Consider the following 23,803-nt stretch of genomic DNA (forward strand, 5'->3'; position numbering starts at 1 on the left):
CTCCAGAGGCTGAAAATAAAGACAGACTGAGCAGTAAGTCTGTAAGATGATGTTGTATCAGGCCTCTTGGGATTATCTGTCTTGGTAATCTTGGGACTTGGATTTAAATACCCACACAGGAAGAGAAAATGAAGACTTGAGTCTTCACAAGACAGGCATTAAAGCTGAAACCCACAAGTGAGATGGGACTTTCAGTAACATGGTAGTTAGAAAAAAAAATCTTCTCATTAATACATGGACACAAGAAAGTTGTCTTAGCCTAGTCTCTGGAAAGAAAAAAGTCTCTCTCTCAGAATTCAGAATGATAGGTCTATCTTCAGGTGGGTTCGGAGTTTAGATTTCTACTCCCTGTGTGGTCTGAGGTCCTGCAAACTGATTAATTAACATAAAAAGTATACCCAGCCAGTGATACCCACCTGAGGTGCCTCGCAGAAGAAACCGCAAAACCCTCTTAAGATGATAAAAGATCTAAAACTATGAGATGATTTTTAAAAATCTGTAAAATTAATATTTTTAAATGATTAAGAACAAATAAAGAGCTAAAAACATGAGTTTAGAACTGGATACTATGAATAATACAAGGTAGATATGACAAATAGAGCTTTCAGAAATAAAAAAACATAGTCATCGAAATTAAAAAACATAATGGGCTGTTTAAACAGGAGATGAGACACTGCTGAAGAGAAAAATGGATGAACTGGAAGATAAGGCGGAAATGACCCATGATGCCTCTCAAGGAGACAAAAGAAAACTATGAAAGCAAAGTTAAGAGACATGGAGGATAGAATGAGAATACTATCCTCAATACATGTTTAGTAATAGTTCTAGAAGGAGAGAATAGAAAGAATGGAAAAAGACAATACTCAGAGGTAATGGTTGAAATTTTTCCAAAATTGATGAAAGACCTCAATTAGGAAGCACACTGAGTTCCAAAGGATAAATTAAAAGAAGGCCACTTCTAGACATACTGTAGTGAAACTGCATAGCAGCAAAGATTAAAAGTAGGTCTTAACATGTATACACTACCAAATGTAAAATGGATGGCTAGTGGGAAGCTGCTGCATAGCACAGGGAGATCAGCTCGGTGCTCTGTGACAACCTAGAGGGGTGGGATAGGGAGGGCGGGAGGGAGGCTCAAGAGAGGGGGATATGGGGATATATGTATACATATAGCTGATTCACTTTGTTATACAGCAGAAACTAACAGAACATTGTAAAGCAATTATACTCCAATAAAGATATTACATGAATAAATAAATAAATTAATTAATTAAAATTACACAATTTAAAAAAAAAAGTAGGTCTTAAGAGCATCCAAAGATAAAAGAGATACCCTACAAGAAATCACAATTAAACCAAGAACAGTGGCAAAATAAACAAAAGAATAATGCCCTCAAAAGCTGAGAGAAAAAAAGAAATCGCACCCAATCTAGAATTTTCCACCTAGGTAAACCTTTATTCAAGAGCAAGGGTCAAATAGAGACAATTTTAGACAGATAGAGGCATCAAATTTACATCTCAGAGATCATTTCTGAAAGGACTGCTAAAAACAGATATTCTTCAAGAAGCAAGAAATTGAATCCAAAAGGAAATAGTGACATGAAAAAAGCAATAGAGACTAGAGAAATTGGTAAACATGTGAGTAAATCTAAAACAAACAAAAACAGAAAAAACTTGACTTTACAGAATAACAACAAAAATAATGATTAATTTAGGGAGTATAAAAACAAGGTGAAATTAAGATACTGGGCAGTAATATGTGACATGGCAAGGGAGTAAAGAGAAAAGAGGAGTGATCAGTCTTAAAACATACTAAAACTTGGGAGGACAGTAGAGCTACTGATTAAATTTATACTTGGTAATTAAAGTGTGCATGTTTAAAAAAAAAAAGTTAATGGTAACCACACCAAGGATAGAAATAAAATGTGTAATAAAGCCCTCAAATTTTGTCCCATCAGCTGTCTGAAAATGAAAAAAACAAAAAACAGAAAAACCTGAAAAATAGTAATTTTTCTGATGACCCCTTGTTATGAACATTATAGTGTAGATTCTTGCATTGGGATGGGAGTTGGGATTTGATGACCTAGTTTTAAGTTTCCTACACGTGAATGTTAGAGAGACAGACTATTAAGTCTCTAAGCCATTCAAATGAACATCGCCACATATCAGAATTGTTGACGCAAAGGGGGAAGCTACTTTTGGCCTCAGGATTTCAGCTTTATCTTAGAAAAAAAATCCCCAAAGTACAAAATCAAGAACCCGGGAAATAAACAACATTCAAGTAGAAATCTGTCTTCAAGAGAGTACTTGTTAAGGTTTCTGTTTCATCATTCTCAAGATTCCAAATTATTGGCTTCACAGGTCTTCAGAGGCCCCTCTCCTAGTTATTGGCAAACCAGGAAGCAAGGAACTGGCTCCGTCCTACCTTTCAACCTTATCCTCACTCCCCCTCTGCCATATGTATATCCTATGTTATACCATAACTGCACCACCACTTAGCAGGGCTTTGTGAATTATACTTTCATGCTGCGATACTTCTGTTTAAGCCACTTTTCTTTTTGAAGTGTCCTTTCCACATCACATATTGAAATCCTACTAACTGTTTAACTCCCAGACTGTCAGAATCTAAAAATGCCTTTAGAAACCATGTGGTTAAGGCAGGGGCAAGGTAGGGGAAGGGGATTAAAAGGTACAAACTACTAGGTGTAAAATAAATAAGATACAAAGGTGTAATGTACAGCACAGGGAATATAACCAATGTCTTATAACTTTAAACAGAGTATAACCTATAAAAATATTGAATCACTATGTTGTACACCTGAAACTAATATAACATTGTAAATCAACTATACTTCAATTTAAAAAAGAAAGAAACCATGTGGTTAAATTTTATCAATTGCATATGAAGAAAATGCAATTCAGATGAATTCCTAAGCTACACAAAATTTCTATTATTTACCCTATAATCAAAATTTATCACTCCTTTCTCTGTACTGTAACACAAACAGAAAATCATATATGTAGAATGTCTGGGACCTTATCTGTTCTAAGTTAACAATATCTTTGAAGTTTACATATTCTAACTCTAAAAGAGCACAAGAAATTTTTATTTTTAATTGTGGTAAAACACACATAACGTAAAATTTACCATCTTAACCATTTTTAATGTTCAGTAGTGTTAAGTACATTCACATTGTTGTGCAGCCAATCTCCAGAACTCTCTTCATCTTGCAAAACTGAATCTCTATGTCCATCAAACAACAAATCCCCACAGAGCACAAGGAATTGTGAAGAGATGTTTTATCATGTAAGGTGTGATAAAAGAAATAAAGAAATTTTAAAAGTCTGTATGTCTTAATTAAAAAGAAACTGAAAACTTTAATTTCAAAAGTTGGAGAGTTATTTAGGAGCCTGATGAAGAAAAGATTTTTCTTCTGAAAGCCACTATGGGAGAAAAGAAGAGGATTAATATTTATAGTGGTTGATTATTAGTGAGAAATCTACCAAACTGTATCTAAAGGTATTGGTCGTCTTTACTGTCCTGTGTGAGTATTAAAATATGAATCCCCTTTTAAAATTTTTTGAATAATTCCATATTTCAGAAGTAGTGTGAAGTGATGAATAAGATCTGCTCTGGAGTCAGTTTGCATGGTCTCAGATCCTGAATCCACCACTCAGTAGTTGTATGACCTTGAACAAGTTAATTAGTCTCTCTGTGCCTTAGTTATCTTATCTGTAAGATTAGGAGATAATGCTAACTGGCTTGTATGACTGATGTGAGGATTAATTGAATAAGGTGTTTAAAGTCAGCACAGTAACTAGTGCTTACTAAGTACTTAATAAATATTAGCTGTTATCAATTTTACTGTAGTTGATATAATTTTGATACCTGAACTCTGGGATAAATAATCTCCTGTACTTCTGTTAACACTATTTTTATTCTTTGTGGCAGAACTGGGTGAGGTGTATAGTCTTTCCTTCTCCTACCCTCCACCCAGTGCTTTGCATACTGCTGGGAAAATAGTAGGTACCTACTCTAATGAATCTTTGTTGAATGAATAAATGATGAGAATATTTTTAAAGGTTGATAGAATATATTTCATTATAAAAACACTGGATAGTAAACTCTATTTCAAAGGAATATATGGAGACACTAAGGATAAAATTAACCAGGTTTTCAGGCAAATCAGTTTGGGTTGGTTTTTAAAATTATTCTTTGGGCTTGTTGAATGTGAGGACCATGTATCCTCAATGGCTCATTAGAGGTGGTTGAGAGGATAGACAAATTCACTGAGGAGAATAGAACCAGGTCAGTACCATATATCTTTGTGCTTCGATTTTCTAAGGCATGAGCTTCAATCCAGATCCACTGTGAGCTCAACTTGGTGTAACGAAAAGAGCACTGTTGAGAAGAGATGAGGGTTACCACCTCATGACCTTGGGCCACTTTTCCCCTTAAGCCTCAGTTTTTTCACCTATAAAAATGAGAGTATAGCATCTAAGGTCCATTTTTCCATTCAGAACACATTTGGTACCATGTTGCTAAACCTGGGTGTATCTGGGAGCCTGTGGCATGTGTTCGTCTCCCAACCTGCCAAAATTCAGTTGTTAGTGCCTATTCTGGTGAATAATATCTCCCTCTGAATTGGTGCCAGTTGGAAAATTATAGAATGGAATGTGCCACTTGGGTTTGGATTTGGAAATCCAGAGTGTTGTTGCCTTGAGGTACGAGGATGTTTCTGCCCAGCCATGGTGGTGAGTAGGCTGATAATACCAGTCATGGCAGTTTGCACTTGGACTGGGAAAAGACGGTCAAGTCTCCTTTGCTAATGAGAGCAGAATGAGGGGAGAGCTCTTTTCTTATTTCCTTCCAGCAATTTGCTGTATGAACCATGCCCTGGTGATGCAGTATCACAAACAGAATCAATGCATCAGCAAAGTAATAAAAATAAAAAATTTCTTATGCTTCTGTAATGCTTAGCTGTTTATCTACTTTATCATACTTGATCTCACAAGCACTCCAAATGGAAATCAAATCCTCAATTTCCACATCCTATAATATCATTTAGGGATCTCTGTCTTTGAATTCCACTGTTATTCAATTTTTGGAAGACTTGCAGTTCTTGCTGTAAGGAGGCAGCATGGTAGAATGCACCTGCCTCTGACTAGGTGTTTGACCTTGAACTATCAAGTGTTTCCTCTCTCTGGGCCTCTGTTTCCTTATAAATAAAAGACCTCTAAGCAAAATCTTCCCTCTCAGAAGGCTGAGGGAATATTATGTTATTAACGTCTCATATGAGAGTAAAATCTATAAACACTTCAATAACTGGTATGTTGATTTGTACCTAAAATAGAACATTAAGATGGGGGATAGTCTCATTGCACATGGAAATAAATGACCGTATTTCTGTCTACATTTATAAATGCCTGATCAGCATTCAGTGAATTCATTTTGTTGAAGTGCTCTCCATTTCAAAGGACTCACACAGGCACATTGTTTAACCCAGTGATTTTTACATAAAAAGGGGGAAGAAAAGAATCTGAAATGTGTGAATGGGTGCTGTGCTAGATACACATTTATATACCAGATACACATTTATATACTCATTAATTCTTTCAACAAATATTATTGGGCACCTAATATGTACCAGGCATTATAATAGAGCTGGACACGGGATTGACACAGCAGTTATCACAACAGCAAGGTCTCTCCTCTCAGAGAACTTACATTTTGGTTGGGGAAATGAATAATACATAGTCAAGGTAATTTTGAAATAAAGATGATATCTATGAAGATTATATAAAGAGAATGATTGGGAGGGGTGGGGACTACCTAGCTCAGGTAGTCAGAAAAAAACTGAGGAAGTAATGTTTGAGCTGAGACTCAATTAGTGAGAAGGAGCAGGACATGCAAAGATCCAGGGGAAGGAAGTATCTGACAGCAAGTGCAAAAGCCCAGAAGAGATGGTGCGTTTAGCATGTTTGAGGAGTATGGTAAAGGCAGCGTCATTTGAATCTAACAAACTTTAGAAATGGGTATTATCCTTATCTTACAGATGCAAATACAGAGAGGTAAAGAGCCCAAGTTTAGGTAGTAAGTTGGTGACCTGAGATTTAAACCCAGGTTAGTCTGACCCTAAAATCCATGTTCTTTCCACTGTGCCATGCCACTCAGCAATTGATTAAAATGCAAAGTTTCTGAGTTGGCTTGAATAACTGACTCGTTTCTATGTGACATGGTGGAGAAGGTTCTCTTTCTTCCTTTTGATTCAGGGAGTGTATATCCCACCTGAAAGGAGGTAAATGGCTATTTGTTTTTGGCATTTGTGGAACATATACTATTGTGTATTCTTGTGATACTCTTTTATGTATTGTGGTTCCTCATTCCCTCAAGTCCCAGGTTGAGTGGGTGTCCTCTGCCAGGAATCAAGCAATAGGTCTTTATTAATGGTGCTGTTATGGGGTGAATGTTTGTGTGTCTCCACCCCCCGCCCCCCTACCAATTCATATGTTGAAACTCTAACTCCCAGTGTGATGGTATTTGGAGGTGGGGCCTTTGGGAGGTAATTAGGTTTCGATGAGGTCATGAGGGTAGTGACCCAGTGATGGAATTAGTGTCCTTATAAGAAGAGGAAGAGAGACCAGAGCTCTTTCTCTTTCTCGACCATGTGAAAACACAGCAAGAAGGTGGCAGTCCGCAAGCCAGGAAGAGTCTTACCAGGCCAGCACCTTGATCTGGACTGGTCAGCCTCTAGAACTGTTAGAAATAAATGTCTGCTGTTTAAGCATCCAGTCTGTGGTATTTTGTTATAGCAGTCGAGGAGCTCTATATCTATATCCATCCATCTATTATCTATATATAGATAACACATAGATAACATATAGATAATAGATAATAGATTATATATATTCTTTCTGTATATATCTATTTATATAGATATAGAGAGAGAGAGCAAGAGAGAGAGATAAGATTATAGATATATATAGAAAGAGAGAGAAAGAGATTTATCATGAGGAATTGACTCACGCATTTATAGAGGCTGAGAAGTTCTAAGATCTCTTGGCAAACTGGAGACCCAAGAGAGCCGAAGGTATAGTTCCAGTCCAATTCTGAAGGCCTGAGGACCAGGAATGCTATATCTTTCAGTCTGAGACTAAAGGCAGAAGACTGATGTCTCAGTTCAAAGACAGAGAGAGTAAATTCTCCCTTACTCCACCTTTTTGTTCTAGTCAGGCCTTCGGTGGATTGGATGAGGCCCGCTCACATTGGGGAGGGCGATCTGCTTTACTCAGTCCTGATTCAAATGTTAATCTCATCCAGAAACACCTTCACAGACACACCCAGAATAATGTTTAGGCAAATATCTGGACACCTGTGGCCCTCTCAAGTTTACACATAAAATGAACTATCCCAGGTATGCTCTGTATAAGGCAGTGGTGAGCGTGAGGGTGAGTAGTGGGGGACTCGGAAGGAAGTATAAGACAGTGTGCACCCTCAGAGGGTGATACGGTAGGGAGGAAGAGGCACAAATAAAGAAAATCAGCAGATGATACTAAGCTGAGTCTATTTAAAATGACAAGTGAATAGGTTTCAGACTAAGCTTTCAGAGGAAGGAGAAACCACCACAGAGGGGAGGACAGGGAAGATTTCAAAAGGGAGGCAGAACTTGTTTGGGACCTTTAAAAATGAGGAGAGAGGTGATTTCTTTTTTAAATGTTACTTTAATAAGCTTGAGGATACTTGCTAAAATAATTCATAAAATTTGTACCAGAAAAGAAAATGGAAGACTCTCCATCCAATTTTCTTGAGGCTAGAATAACCTTGACAATGATTTGGATAAGAGCAATAAGAAAACAATATATGTCCCAGTGCACTTAAAAATCTAGATGCATTCATTCTTTGTCACATATTAACTAATAGAATCTAATTAAGTATTAGAAAGCACATTATATGATAAAGTAAGATTAATTCCTGGACCCAAAGTAGAAAACCTATGATCGCTTCACAGATGAACTCTCTCAAACATTTATAGTAGAGATAATACAAGTTCCACAAAATTTCTTACTTCCCAACTCCTTCCGTGAAGCCAAAATTATTACTTTTGACACCAAACCGAAGACACCATAAGAATAGAAAACCACAAACCAAAATCCCCAATAAACATAGTTGCAACAGTTCTTAACAGCATTTTAGCAAATTGGATCCCATGATATATAAAAAGGATCATGCATCATGGCCCAGTGGAGTTCATCCCAGGAACTCACGTTTCATGTAACATTTGAATATCAATCAGTGTGATTTACCACACAAGCAAATGTAATAAGAAAAACAAAGCCTTTGAGATTACCTTATTCTTCTCCTTCTTCTGCTTTTCCTTCTTCTTCTCCTTCCCCTTCTCTTTCCCCGTCCCCTTCCCCTCCCTCTTCCCCTCCCCCTCCCTCTTCCCCTTCCTCTTCTTCCTCCTCTTCCCCTCCTTCCTCTTCTTCTTCTCCTTCTCCTTCTTCTGTGAGAACTCAGCACATTTCAAGTTTACCATACAGTATTGTTAACTATCATGCCATATACATCAGATCTCCAAAACTCATTCAGCTTGCATAACTGAAACTTTGGATTCTTTGATCAACATCTCTTCATTTCCCCCTCCTCCAGCCCCTGACAACTACCATTCTATTCTCTGCTTCTGAGTTTGACTATTTTAGATTCCACATATGAGGTCATGCAGTATTTATCATTCTGTGTCTGACTTATTTCACTTAGCATAATGTCCTCCAGGTTGATCCGTGTTGCTACAAATGGCAGTATTTCCCTTTTTTTTATGGCTGAACAATATTCCATCGTATGTATATATCACATTTTCTTTATCCATTTGTTCGTCAATGGACATTTAGGTTGTTTCCATAGAAAAGGGTGATTTCTAAATGGACCAATACACAGAAGCAGTAGTTTGACAAGAGATAGTTGGGAAACAGTGTCTGAATGGCAGTTTGACCTAGTAGTACCATTCAGTGTCTGAATGCTAGTAGGACAGGGTGCCTGCGTATGCTTGTTCAGGTTGTTCACCGCACAAGGGCATTTGACTGAGGAGACAAGTCGGGGTGAAATGCAGACCCACACTCTGCTTGCCAAGCCAAGAACCCTGGTGTAGGAGTGTCCACCTGGAGGAAGGAATGCCTTTTTCTAATTCACACAGACTCTGCAGCAGTCTTGCAGGAGGGAAACAGTGAGAGATTAGAATAGAAGGATGGGGTCAGATCATAGAGGACATTTCTGTGTATCTAGAGATGGATGGCTTTGATGGTAGTGGTGATTATGGGTATGATTTGTGACCTGGCAGTGGAATTAAACCTAGACATTTGTCAATGCTAGGATCCCTGTTTTTCTGGTATAAAAGAAATCCATATCTTTCAAAAATTATACTTGCTTGATATTTCTCCAAAGCAAACTTTAATACTGACCTACTTTACTCTAATATCAAATCAGCCTGATTTAATTTTATAAGCCAGTCATGGAAAGTGAATCTGTCCCATGACTCCAAAGCATTCTGTTCTGTAGCTCCACTATAATTACAGACAAATGCATCTAATCTTCCCATCATGTGTTCTCCTGAGTTACAGGATTCTTTTTTTTTTTTTCTGTGTTTGATAATCTTGTTATCTTGTGATACTGCATCATTTAATTATTCCCCAAAATAGAGATCTTCAGAAAATCTGCTCAGAAAAAGTGATTTGCTGTTCCCAACTGAAGTCACAGCTGGTGTGTTTACTCAGTAATTAGTCATTTTCAGAACTTTGAGATTGCTGTTTTTCTTAAGGGGTCTCATCTGCCATCTAAGTCTGTTGAAGCCCTTCTGCAGATCACTTGAGGGAATTTTATAAACTCCAGAGAAGGACTAAGTAGGTATCCTCAGAGATCTACAAGCCCAGGACTCTATCAGATTGAGCATGGTTACTCTCTCTGATATTAACCTCCAAATGTCTAGCTGTATTCATTTTAATAACTCCATAAACATTTTCTTAGCATCTACTGTGTGTTGAAGAGTAAGACAGGCATTGAGGCTGCAAAAATGAGTAGAGACAGTTCCCATCTAAAATATACGATTTCTAAACTTGATCATCAGAAGTGCTGAAATTTAATTTTACTAGCTCTGCCACCTACTCACTGCTACTTTTAAGCAAGTCACTTAATTTATCTGAGCTTCCTTTTCCTATAAAACCAGTAACATTGAAATGACGTTCCTGTAAGGCATGAAATATTGTGAGATTAATTTGGTTATCTGGGATGAATAATGTGTGTAGTATGTAGTCTCTCAAGTTCTCTTTCCCTCCTTTACACCCTTCTGTCCCCGTTGGATCTTTACCTTTACAGACTGAAGAAGACTCATTATATCAGCCTCTCCTAAAATCAGAACCTTTTTATTTTGTTCTGTTTTTCTCTGGGCCATTTCTACTTTCATCATGTCATTTGTGTTTAGACAAGTGGACATGATAATGCTGTATCACAAATATGAAAGTACTATGACTTGTACAAGATGAGTTCAGAGTATAAGAAACCCTTTATGTTGAGTTTCCAATAAACTTTCTGATGCTAATCAACATTATTTTTCACCTTTCACTCTCTCAGTCTTTTTGTGTTTTTCTGTTACATCTCACAGGACTAATATCTCAAGGAAACAATTTTCTGTTATTTCAGGTTCTTTTTTGGATTGTAGTTGAACACTCATGATCCCCTGGTAAAGTCATTTCCCATTGAATATAATATGTTTTCTTACACTTAGTCACATTAAAACTCCTCTGCCACTTTTCTGCCCACGTCCACATCTTCTTTCACTTTATATCTAATCAACTTGGCATTTTAATCCCTGGAAGTGCTGAATGCCATCTGCAAACTTGGCAATTTCCCCATGCACTCTTTTCCAGATCATTTATATGAATGTTAACTAAGACGCCATGCAGCTTGCTTTCTATCTAAGAAGTAGCAGAGAATTTGATTTAACTACTTAATCACTGAATTAATAATATCAAGGACCAGCCACAGAACGTTGCTTTTATCCAGAAAACTGTTCCCTTCTTCCTATGCTTTGTATCTTATTCCTAAACCAGTTATCTATAACAAGCATTTCTCCATGTACTAAAAGAAAGTTTTTGTTTTGTTTTGTTTTAATTTTGTTTGTTTATTTATTTATTTATGGCTGTGTTGGGTCTTCGTTTCTGTGCGAGGGCTTTTTCTAGTTGCGCCAAGCGGGGGCCACTCTTCATCGTGGTGCGCGGGCCTCTCACTATCGCGGCCTCTCTTGTTGCGGAGCACAGGCTCCAGACGCGCAGGCTCAGTAGTTGTGGCTCACGGGCCCAGTTGCTCCGCGGCATGTGGGATCTTCCCAGACCAGGGCTTGAACCCGTGTCCCCTGCATTGGCAGGCATACTCTCAACCACTGTGCCACCAGAGAAGCCCTAAAGGAAAGTTTTATGGTTTATGAATTAGATTACAAATCCAAATTTGAGTTAAGAGCCCCTTTACCAATGTAAGGCCTGCCTATTTTACGTCTCATTTATGGCTTTGTTCCAGAACATCTATATGAGGTGTCTGTCCTATGCCACTTTCTATCACTGTCGTTTCCCAGCTAGCTTCTAAATTCCGAGCCCTAATCAATCAAATGATCAATTGAGTTGCCTGATGAGTGTTGGACAGTAGCTGTTGGTTTGCCATACACCGGGAAAACAGCAAGTCCTGAAGTCTAATTACTGCACCAGCTTCCCAAATGATCTCAAGCCCTGGTTGGCTCCCTGCCATCTCTTCTGTGTCCCAGACAACGTGGCCTATCAGATCTTAGGCACATCTGATCATGTCACCTCTTTGCTTAAAATCTTTGACAGTGTTTTGGGAGACAGTTGGGAAAACTTGAATATAGACTCAGTAAAGATGTTTTAAGTTATTATTAATTATTAAATAATAATTATTATTAAAAAGTCATTACCCTGGGATAGGCAAATCCATAAAGAGAAAGTAAATTAGAGGTTACCAGGGACTGGGGGGTGGACATGGTGGGGAATGGGCAGTTACTGCCTAATGGCCACAGAGTTTCTGTTTTGGATGATGAAAAAGTTTTGGAAGTAGCGATGTTGGTTGCACAACATTGTGAATGCACTAAATGCCACTGAATTGTACACTTGAAAATGGTTAAAATGGCAAATTTTGTTATATATATTTTGCCACAGTAAAGAAAAATTTTAAGGCATTACCAGTTAGAGATATTACTTAAAATTCTACACGAGAAATAACATGATATCTGGGATTTGCTTTAAAACAATCAAACGATAGTCCTAACAACAACAGTGAGGGTGATAAATGAAAAAGACTGGCAAAATGTTGATTACTGAGGATAGAATTTTTCATAATAAAAAGTTTTAAAAAAATCTTTTGGAAGCTAGCCATAACGTCCCAACTACTCAGCCTGACATGTGAAGTTGACAGTCCATCGCTTCCCTTTCTCAGGAGCCTCGGCTCTTGCTGCTCAGCCTGCGTGCCCTTCCCCCAGTCAGCTGGGCCGCTGCAGCGCTCTGTGCTCAGGCAGCCTCTGTGCCTTTCAATTCTGCTCTCTGCTTCTTGTGTGGCAAATTCCTCCTCATTCTTTAAGACTCAGCTGCGTCCCTGGAGCCTTCCCAGACTCCTCCAGGCAGAGAACTCCCTCCTTTGGGTTCCCACAGTGCCTTGTCCACACCCCTGCTACAGCTTATACCCTGTATTATGACCTTTTATTTATGCTTCTGCCCACCACTAACCTGTGAGCTTCATGAAGGTAGAGGAAACTTACTTTTCACTGAACATCTTTCTGAGCTAGATGAAACTTTTGTTGCTGTTGTTTTAGTCGTGTGCATTAAATTCTTTTTTTAAAGGAAAAGATTGAAAGGTGGGAATGTGAATATTAGCTATAAATCTTAAGAGTTGAAAGGGTCCTTAGCAATTACCGACATGTATATTGGTCTCCCTTTCTAGACTGTGCTTTCTCTACTTGGCACCTACTAATGCATTTTTACATTTCCAGCACCTACCACTGGGTGTTCAGGAAATTGTTGCTGAATTTATTGATAAATCACATCCTTTCTTTCTACAGATGGCAAAAAGCCAACTGTCTAGCTTGGGGTATGTGGACACACACTTTTTAGGAGAAATAGTGAATTTTCAGGCATGGTTTGTCAGAGCAGCAAATAAGCACCTGGAGGGCTGTCACTCAGCCAGTGGAGTCAGCTCAGTGGGTGAGTGAGCTAGGACTACGGTGTGTCTGCAGTACACATCCTGCCAGGGGGTGGCAGCAGGCGCTCACAAACTCTCTCCAAGACCGGCAGGCCTGATTTACCCTTTGAGTGTAGGGTAGGGAATAGATTCCTCTACTATTTCTAGTTTATTTTCTAATTTCTTGATGCCTTGAGATGCTTGACCAAAAGAATAGGGCCTGAGTTATAGACAATAAGACCCAGAAACTAAGCACCTTGTCTGGACATTTATCTCTAACCAGTGCTAGGCATTTACTAGGTGCATTGTTAGTGCTTTCATCTTCTAGCTTGAGGTTTTGATCCCTGTGCGAGCCTCAGGCACCCAGGGAGGATTTACACTCTAGGCTGTTTTTAGGTCCTTTAGTTCCGGTGTGGATGGAGATTGAGAACAGATTTTCATGTGGGGAAGAAGAGAGAAGAAAGAACATGACACCCTGGGACGTGCACCTGCAAGAAGAAAGGAGAAGACGGCTGGGCCTGCAGAGACACACTCAGTCCACTCAGTCTTGAGGGTGGCCTCTTCTGGTTTTCTACATCTGTCCAGCCAGCACCATCACTCCTAACATCTCCAGTCAGTAAGCAAGCCCTGATTGTGAATAAGTACACAGTTTAGGGAATTAGTTGGAAATTTATAGATATGTTGATTATATTTGTACAAGCCTTAGCTCAGAGCATGTAATATGACAGTAGGACATAATCAATATTTTAAATCCAAAATGATGGAAAATCCAGGGCTCATATGGATACTCCTTGCTCTTAAGTATTCTTACATAATCCAGTGATCTGAGGCTGGTGTGGGGGAGGGGTATCACAGATTATTAGACAACTGAGTTTGAAAGGTGGTATCAGATGATGATGCTATAAGCCAAATATCATGAGTAGACAATAAATGGGATGCAAGTTCAGAAGAGGAAGAAGGCATGTTGGCTCTGGTCATAGTAAAACAGCAATAATACCTGGTACATGAATGTTTGTTGCATTTTGCTAATAGTACTTTATATTTGCATAATATTTAAGAGTTTCCAAAACACTTTCATGTCATTTATTCTTATCTGGCTTCATTAAGTCTTCACAGCAACCTGTGAGTCAGGTATTATTAAATGAGGTAAGATACATAGAATACTTAAGATAGTGGTTAGTACGTAGTGAATGTTAGCTATTATTATTAAAATCATTATTAGCCCTATTTTATACATGATGAAACTGAGGCTCAGAGAGGCTGTTACTTGCCCAAAGTCACACAGCTGAGAAGTGGTAGAACTAGGCCTGAACTCAGTTCCCCTGGTTCCTAATTCTAGACCTTTCTCCATTTCCCCATGCATAAAGAGGGAGTATTTAAGCTGGGCTTAGCAAGGTTGGGCCAAGTTTTGAGGCAGCCTTAGCAGAGAAGTCTCTGATGATGTCTCCTCATCCTCATGAGCCCTAGTTTGCAAGAGGATGGGAATTCCTGAGGGTATTCTGTGCCTTGAGTAAGACGAGTTAAACCTAGAAGCCTCTACTCATTTTAGCAGTAAGGGGAGGTGGTTCATTGCCTGGGCAAGCCATTAAACTCACAAAGATCCTCAGCTGGTAGGCTTGTTAAGAAAATGTTACAATAGGGGGAAATTGACAACACACGCACCATGGATATTTTTAGTCTGTGCTTCAAGGATGTACATGTTGGTTTCTGTTTAGACTGAGCACCAGGGGGTGAATTTGGATTGATTTGGCAAGACTGGCAGTCGGAAAGTCCTTACTGAGCACCTTCTCTGTGCCCAGCTTAAGCAAGGGATTGTGGGGGGGGGGGTAACTAAGGGAAGTGACTTTCCCAAACTTTCAAACACTGGGGAGAGTGATATAATGATCTTTTTCTTGGGTGGGGGGGCAGTGTGCTGATATCAGTAAAAACTCTTCCTTACACCAGCAATTCTGCAATAAATTATTTATCCTTCTAATGTACAATGTGGTGACTGTAGTGGATGATACTGTATTGTATGCTTGAAATTTGCTAATAAGAGAGTAGATCTGAAGTGTTCTCACCACACACACGCACACAACACACACACACACACACAAAAGTTAGTAATGTGAGGTGATGGGTGTGGTAATTAATCTGTGCTTATCCCATTTCACAAAGTATACATGTATGAAATCATCATGGTGTACACTTAAAATATTACAATTTTGTTTGTCAGTTATAATATAATAAAGCTGGAAAAAATAATTTATCTTATGAATATATTCTTAAATGTAAGCCATTGTAGCTCTGTTTGTAATAGCAAAAACAATCCAAACACTGGAAATCTAAACACTCACCAGTAAATTTTTTTTTTTTCAAGATTTATTTATTTATTATTTATTTATGGCTGTGTCGGGTCTTAGCTGCGGCACACGCGATCTTTGTTGAGGCGTGCAGGATCTTTTGTTGCAGCATGCGGGCTCTTCATTGTGGTGCTCAGGCTTCTCTCTAGTTATGGCGTGCAGGCTCCAGGGGGCGTGGGCTCTGTAGTTTGCGGCACGCAGGCTCTCTAGTTCAGGTGCCCGGGTTCAGTTGCCCCGTGGCATGTGGGATCTTAGTTCCCCGGCCAGGGTCGATCCCGTGTCCCCTGCGTTGGAAGGTGGATTCTTAACCACTGGACCACCGGGGAAGTCCCTATACTTTTTTTGTTTGTTTTTTTTTAACATCTTTATTGGAGTATAACTGCTTTACAATGATGTGTTAGTTTCTGCTTTATAACAAAGTGAATCAGTTATACATATACATATATCCCCATATCTCTTCCCTCTTGCGGCTCCCTCCCCCCCACCCTCCCTATCCCACCCCTCTAGGTGGTCAAAAAGCACCGAGCTGATCTCCCTGTGCTATGCGGCTGCTTCCCACTAGCTATCTATTTTACATTTGGTGGTGTATATATGTCCTGCTACTCTCTCACTTCGTCCCAGCTTACCCTCCCCCTCCCTGTATCCTCAAGTCCATTCTCTAGTAGGTCTGCGTCTTTATTCCCGTCTTGCCCCTAGGTTCTTCATGACCTTTTTTTGTTTGTTTTTTAGAGTCCATATATATGTGTTAGCATATGGTATTTGTTTTTCTCTTTCTGACTTACTTCACCCTGTATGACAGACTCTAGGTCCATCCACCTCACTACAAATAACTCAATTTTGTTTCTTTTTATGGCTGAGTAATATTCCATTGTATATATGTGCCACACCTTCTTTATCCATTCATCTGTTGATGAACACTTAGGTTGCTTCCATGTCCTGGCTATTGTAAATAGAGCTGTAGTGAACATTGTGGTACATGACTCTTTTTGAATTATGGTTTTCTCAGGTATATGCCCAGTAGTGGGATTGCTGGGTCATATGGTAGTTCTATTTTTAGTTTTTTAAGGAACCTCCATATCACCAGTAAATATTGGTTAAATTACTGTATGACCTTCAAATGGAATTTCATGCAACTATTACAAAGAAAGACGTCTATCAGTATGTGCTGAAAGCATATCACTAAGATGTATTTTTTAAATTGCAGTAGAGCTGACTTACAATATTAGTTTCATGCACACAACATAGTAATTCAATATTTTTATAGGTTATATTCTATACAAAGTTATTATAAAGTAGTAAATGGAAAGATATCCCGTGTTCATGGATTGGGAAGAATTAATATTTTAAAATGTCTACCCTACCCAAAGGACTGGTATATTTTTAAGTGCAACAAAAAATTAAGGTTCAAAAAAGAAGAGTTTATATAGCATGATGCCATATGTATGTTTGAAACATATATGTATGCAGATATATGCACACAATTTCCCCACACTGGAAGGATATGCTTGCAACTGATAATGGGGAGTGTGTGTGATGAAAGAGAAATGGGAAAGGAAAAATGTATTTTTCATCTTATCCATCTTATTCTTTTGAAGATAGTTAGATTTATTGGTTTAACCATGTGACATACTTTTTTTTTTAAGCCACTTGCCTGCGGTCACACAACCAAGAAAGTGTACAGCTAGGATTCCCGTGCAGACTGTGATTCCAGAGCCCTGTGATCCAGAACCCCTCTGAATTCTAGCACACTGCTTCCTAACAGTGCTCTCTTAGGATCAGGAAGTAATTCTGTCACTTGCTTGTAAGTTACAAAATTTTTCATGAAAATACCTGGGAGAATGTTCTCATTCTCCAGAAGAAGACTCTGTGCTCTATCACCTGCCATCTTGGCTCCTTTTCTATAAGACTGTGGCTCAGCCAAGAGAGGTCCGTCACCCAGAGCCAGGAAACACAAACTAAGATTTCCAAGAGGACAGATTACCTTAAGGAAAAGGCATTAAGATAATTAGAGAGTTGGGGGTGGGCAGAAGGCCTGAAAACAGTATCATTAGCCAACTTGGTCAATGGGCAGGTGCAGAAAGTGACAGATAAATGCAGACAGAATCTATATTTATACTTCAATATCAGTGTTCAAAACCCACAAAATAAATGAGTGAATTAAAAACCTTGGCAGCATCTAAGTACCTAGACATAAGCTCTTAGTTCTAAGCTTAGCTCCTATGAACTTCTCTGTGATTTGAGCATATTGTTTAGCTGCTCTGGGTTTCTTTCCCCATTGGTTAAATGGACAGCACTGTCTGTCCTGGCTGCTTCACAGAGTCGTAAGGAACAAATAAGGTAAGAATGTGCTTTGAAAACGCAAGGCATCATACAGAATGAGAGGTTATCGTTAATGCTGCTGAGACTTACCTCACAGAAGGAGAGCTATTTTGAGACAGGAAGATGGGAGGAAGCATCAGAAAAGCATTGCTGGTAACAAGGTAGGCACACCTCACCAACACAGGGAAGGAACCTCTTGGATCATTTACTCCAGTTCCTTCTGTTTATAGTCGTGGACGAAGACCTACGGAGTCCTCAAGATCTGCAGAGCAGTGATAGTGCCATGCATAGACTATTACTTAAACCCATGAGTAAGGTGGAACCCTAAAAGGGATGGGATGTGCTACAGGCCCCTTGCCCAAGGGGCTTGCTGAGCTGTGTGTTGAACAGGGCTCCGGAAGCAGGCTGATGAAGCTTAGTAAGGAACTGGGGCAGAGGTAGGGGGATGGACTTCAGCGATCCAGCTCCAGGACGGCTGAATGCCTCTGAGGAGCAATTTGAGGGGAGCCAGGGACTTGGATAGGACAAATGACAACTTCCTAGAACAGACTGTTCCAGAACCAGATCGGAAAGGAAATAGCCTGGCCTCGTCCTGGGTAGTTCACAGGAACTGGTGTAGGAAGTATTTGTAGTGGAACTAGTGCTCACAACATCAAGTCCCTTTTGCACAGAAGAAAGAAAATGGGAAAAGACACATGCAACGCAGCATACATGACAAGTCAGTTTTTGTAATGGTGGGAATAAGGATGGCGAGAATGAATGAGCAGAGGGAGACAGTGCTGTGCAGCGCCAAAGACTCTGGACTCAGACTTGGGTGTGAATATTGGTTCCGTCACTAACTTGCCGTATGACCTTGAATGTTCCATTTTCATCCCGAGTCTTTGTTTCCTCATCTCGAAAATGAATGCCTTTCTCCCTATCTCATAAGTTGTTATGAGGACTAAATGAGACGTTCTTGAAAGCAACTAGCACATAATTCCTAGAACATGATGCCCAATAAATGTTAGTTTATCCCTTTGTTTTGGAGAGGGACTTTTAGAAAACCTCCAGTGAAACATAACTAATTTGAAATTTCAAGCACTGGGAAAGCAAGCCCAACCTAGGTAGCATGTGGACAGGTCCTTTTTACAGATAGAGAAGCAGCCTATAAAGGCAGATAAGAAACTCTTATGAGAGGAAGGGGAGGTGAAGAGCAACGTAGCAATGGCTATAAATATAAGCATAAACAGTCCCCTTACCAGCAGCTGTAATGTGAGGTTCCTCCAGCTCCGTGACAAAACGGGAAGATAATAAGTACAGTGTATCTAGGCTTGACTCATTCTCTTGACTGCTCAGAAACACAGGATAGGTTTTGTGTTCAATTATAGAAGCTTTCCTCAGCCTCTCCCCCTGCCCCCTGCTTTTTTTCTGGTATAATTAACTCTCCTTCATTCATTGATTGTCCTTTAATCCTTGTTTTGTTGGATATATTTGCTTTTTAAATTATTGTCTCAAATCCTTTTTGGAAGTATGGGTATGAAGAGGTAAAATAATAACAGTTTCCTTAGAAACTAAAATTCCAAGGGTGGAAACCAACTAGAAAATCAGAGTGAAACGCAAGATGGGGGAAGATAAGGAAACTATAGGGATGTATAAAGTTGACCTAGTCTTTACCAGGAGTAACATTAGGGAAATTGCTAGTTCTAGACTCCTTTTGTAGCAGAAAGACCAAGGATGTTATCATAAAATCACAATGCCTGGGCTTCCCTGGTGGCGCAGTGGTTGAGAATCTGCCTGCCAATGCAGGGCACACGGGTTCGAGCCCTGGTCTGGGAAGATCCCACATGCCGCGGAGCAACTAGGCCCGTGAGCCACAACTACTGAACCTGCGCATCTGGAGCCGGTGCTCTGCAACAAGAGAGGCCACGATAATGAGAGGCCCGCGCACCGCGATGAAGAGCAGCCCCCACTTGCCGCAACTAGAGAAAGCCCTCGCACAGAAACGAAGACCCAACACAGCCATAAATAAATAAATAAATAAATAAAACCCAAAAAGTTTAAAAAAAAAAAAAAAGCAATGGCTGCACATTCCCCAATTTAAAAAAAAAAAATCACAATGCCTGAGAGTGAAAGGCCTTTCGGTTTATTTTATAGAGGGGAGGCCGTGGTTTGCCTGAGGCTGTCTCATGGTGATCCAATAGCAGACTTAGGGTCTAACCCTGACCCAGGTCTCTTGACTCGCATTTTGGGATTCTGTCTGCCATGGTCCTCGTCTTTGTGAGAGTGAATTTCTGACCGCAAACACCTGTACAGAACTAATTTGTGTGGGTTTTTTTTCCCTTTTTTCCAGGGCCAAGTGCTTTCGGGGCAAAAAAGTCCTTGGAGATTATGATATCAAAGTGGAACAGGTAACCAGCCTGGAGCCCAGGGTTACATCTGCATCATTGTTGGCCCCTCTTGACATTCCAGAATGAACCATTTAGTTCTGCCAAGTGGAGATAAGTGTCCATCACTAGCTTCTAGGCTCTCCATCTCCTCCCCCAGCCCTTTCCAGGACTTTTCTATGAGACATGGTCCTGAAGGCTGCATCTTTCAACTTCGCTGATTTCTCTTCATGGCTCTGGTGTCCGTAGAGAGGCAAGCAGCGTGGCTCTTGGGGCCCTCTGGGGGTGCAGGGTTCTCAGGCTGAGGAACACTTTAGAGGAATGTCTTCCTAGGACATGGCCACACCTACATATTGCTGGTGGCATGGTCTTGCTGGGTAGGCACACATCTGCCATTCAGGTGTGTGGCCTCCAGTGGTGCCTCCTCTGCGCCTGAGGCTACACTTCAAAGAGAACTTAGAAAAGAACACCTCCTGGTCTTAATGCAGTGAAGTCCTGAAAGACTCATTTTTTATCTTCCTGTACCCTTTGCTTCATGATAAATAGAGATTAGGTCTATTCGAGTGGATAGGGGGATGTCCAGTTTAAACAATGCATGTATTTTCTATGTAATGATAGAAGTTACTCATCATTCCTTACATGGTGTGCTGTGATTTACAGAGTACCTTTCCTATCCATTGTTGCATTCAGTTCTTAAAATAACTTATTAGATAGGCAAGGTTGATAAAAAAATTATTCCCATTTTATAGATGGGAGAAACTGTCCACCCAGAGAGAACAAGTAACTTGCCTGAACATCTTATGCAGCTAGTTGGGCCGGAGCAGAACTAAAAACCCAGTTGCCTAAACTAAAACTTAATGCATTTATGTTGAAATTGATAAAGGGCATGTTTGCCCCAGTTTGCATTCCCGCTCTGTAGAGGCAGCACAAAGGATGCTGGGTGGGGAGTCTGAAGGCCTGAGTTTTGCTCCTGTCTCTGCCAACAATAAGTTTTGTTTGTCCAGAAAAGTCACTTAACTGCTCCTTTGGTAAATAAGGATAATTATCTCTGCCCCTCCTGCCTCGTAGAGTAGCTGTGAGAGTTAGTTGAGATCAGTTTGGGAAAATGCTTTGCAAACGGTAAATAAATGTTTGGTGGAAGGGATGCTGTTGCTGCTCTGCGGAGGGCCTCGCAGAATCAGGACTGTGGGCTTATTCCCCCACGGTTATTTTTATTTATTCATTTTTTATCATAGTAAAAAACACATAGCATGAAATCTACGCTCTTAATCTCCTCCTGTTATTTTCCAGGCAGAATTTTCAGAGCTCAACCTGGTGGCCCATGCAGATGGGACCTATGCTGTGGATATGCAGGTGCTCCGGAATGGCACAAAGGTTGTCCGGTAAGGTCCTTTCTGTCCTCTGGGTCACTGTCACTGTCACCACAGTTACCATCTCTGGCCTGCAGTGGGATAGCATTGCTATGTATAGTGTACAGAAGTTGATGATGTGTGCTGTGCGGCAGTGGTAGAGGAAGGCAGAGGAAGCCAGCTCCTGCCTTTAGGGAGGTCGTAGGCCAATGGTAGAGAAAGCTCCATGGGCTCAGAGCTCTCTGAGCGGTAACTGTAAGAGGTGTTCCAAGACTCCGGCCCTACCTCAGCCAGTGCAGCTCTGGGCTTTTATCTCTGAATATATTTCCCCTGGAAAACAGGGTTCCATTGCTTTTTAAAAAAAGTTTGGAAACCTCTGCTCTGGTTCAGCCTCCTTTTTTACATTGATTTGCTTAGATTCCCTCAGTAAGTTGGTAGCAGAGCCCTGTGTTCTATGTGAATTCTCTTAACTCCCAGCCCTGTGTTCTTTCTGTATTCCAAATTCCTGGGAACTCATAAGTCTGATAGGAAAGCCTGGGGTGGGAAGGGACATTGTGGGTGGAAGAAAATTTGCAATTACAAAGCACTTACATGCCAGGTGGGGTGCTGGGTGACTTACAGACATCATCAATTGTAACACAACAGTTCTGTGCGGGAAGTGATGAGGATTCCAGATGAGGGAGAAAGGTTCCCACAGTTTTCTTCTTCCCTGGGGCACAGTGTGGCTTCAGGTTTTCAGACATCAGGGTATTGCTCCAGGAAGAGTGTTCACTTCACCCTTTTCCCTAACTCAGTCTATGCTACCCTGACACTGAGGCCGCCAGTGTCCAACAGGACCTGGGCCCGTGACAGGGAAGGCAGAACTCAGGTGTCTGGAGCCTCAAGTCAGGAAATGTGAGCTCATCCATCCTGGAGACTGAGGAGGACAGAAAAAGAGACGTCTGTCCACGTGGGGGTGAGCTCAGGAAGCTCCTTCTAGAGAGAATGGTGGGCTCCTCCAACTGCAAATGGACTGAATCACAGGGATGCATGACGCAAGCGGGTGGTGACAGGAAGGCCCATGTCAGGGTGCTGGGAGGGATCTGGCAAAAATAAGGCAGGCCCTTCCAGTTGCAGTGTGGGGACTCAGTAGCTGACCGCAAGCCTAGAGCTCAGTGCGTGTAACTGGGATATAAGGTTTGGTCTCAGGCATACAGCCGGAGCCAGTTTCCCAGAACTAGGGCACAAGGAGGTCAGAGCACATGCCACCTGACTTGATGCTAGCTCCCCCGAGTGACTGAGGAGAGGTCCTTCCACCCCCACTTTAAAAGACTGATCTCTGAGCCCAGGTGGGGCTGGAGCTGTAGGTGGGGATTGGTTGGGTGCCTGGGAAGGGAACCGGGTAGGTCATTACACATGTGTGAAATGGCCAAGGCCTAGAGCCTTGAGAGCAGATGCTGCCACAGAACTGACTCTCCAGGAAGGTGGGGTTCCTCTGGAATCAGGGCATGAAGATGGGGGCCCTGGTCCTGTGGAGCAGCTGGGGCTGGCAGCTCTGCTGGCTAGAGGTGAAACGCAAGGAGCCTTCCCATGCGTGGGAACACTGTGTACTCTCAGTGCTTCCTGTAGCCAGTTGCTCAACCTCAGTTCTGCAAAAAGTATTTGCACCCCTCCCTAGCATCCTCTTTGGAAGAATAACATGGGGACGTCTGGTATCTGTCCTCAGCCAGCCTGGACCCTTGCTCACCAGGGGACCTGATGAGGGCACTGCCTATTTTAAGGAGCAGCTTTAAAGAGTCAGAGCAGGATGCTGAGATCAGGGATCTACACGGCTGGGCAGTGAAGTCAGCCAAGTGTGTTGTCTTCGGAGTCTGCTGGGACCCCCTTGGGGTACCAACTCTGGAGCCACAGGAGCTTCAGCTCTTGTCGTGCCCCATAGGGACAGGGAAAATTCTTGTTGACCTGAGGTGTGAGGGTCTAAAGTGTTTCTTCCCTCCTGAGGGCTTTTGCACCTTAGAAAAAGACAATGCTTAACCCAGAAGAATAAGAGAATTTCAGAAATCTGTTCAAATCTCCTTTGAGAAGTGCCAAACATAATACCTCATTTCCTAGTCCATAAAAGAATAGTAATGATAAAATGAGGGGCTTGGCTCAGGTAACCCCTAAGACTCCTTCCCTGTCTTGGTCTTTGGAGATGGGAGACAAGAGGATGTATGACCTGAG

General features: G+C 40.9%; 1 protein-coding gene across 1 annotated transcript in view; it reads left to right on the forward strand.

Annotated features, from left to right (window-relative positions):
- SYN2 (synapsin II) overlaps positions 1–23,803 on the forward strand; it is a 158,412-nt gene that overhangs the window by 91,546 nt on the left and 43,063 nt on the right. Inside the window, exons 2-3 of the mRNA XM_059940399.1 lie at positions 20,219–20,276; positions 21,543–21,634. Of these exons, the coding sequence (XP_059796382.1) occupies positions 20,219–20,276; positions 21,543–21,634 (150 nt within the window). The remainder of the gene's footprint in view (positions 1–20,218; positions 20,277–21,542; positions 21,635–23,803) is intronic.

The sequence above is a fragment of the Balaenoptera ricei genome, chromosome 11 (assembly GCF_028023285.1).
Source record: "Balaenoptera ricei isolate mBalRic1 chromosome 11, mBalRic1.hap2, whole genome shotgun sequence".
Lineage (NCBI taxonomy): Eukaryota > Metazoa > Chordata > Mammalia > Artiodactyla > Balaenopteridae > Balaenoptera > Balaenoptera ricei.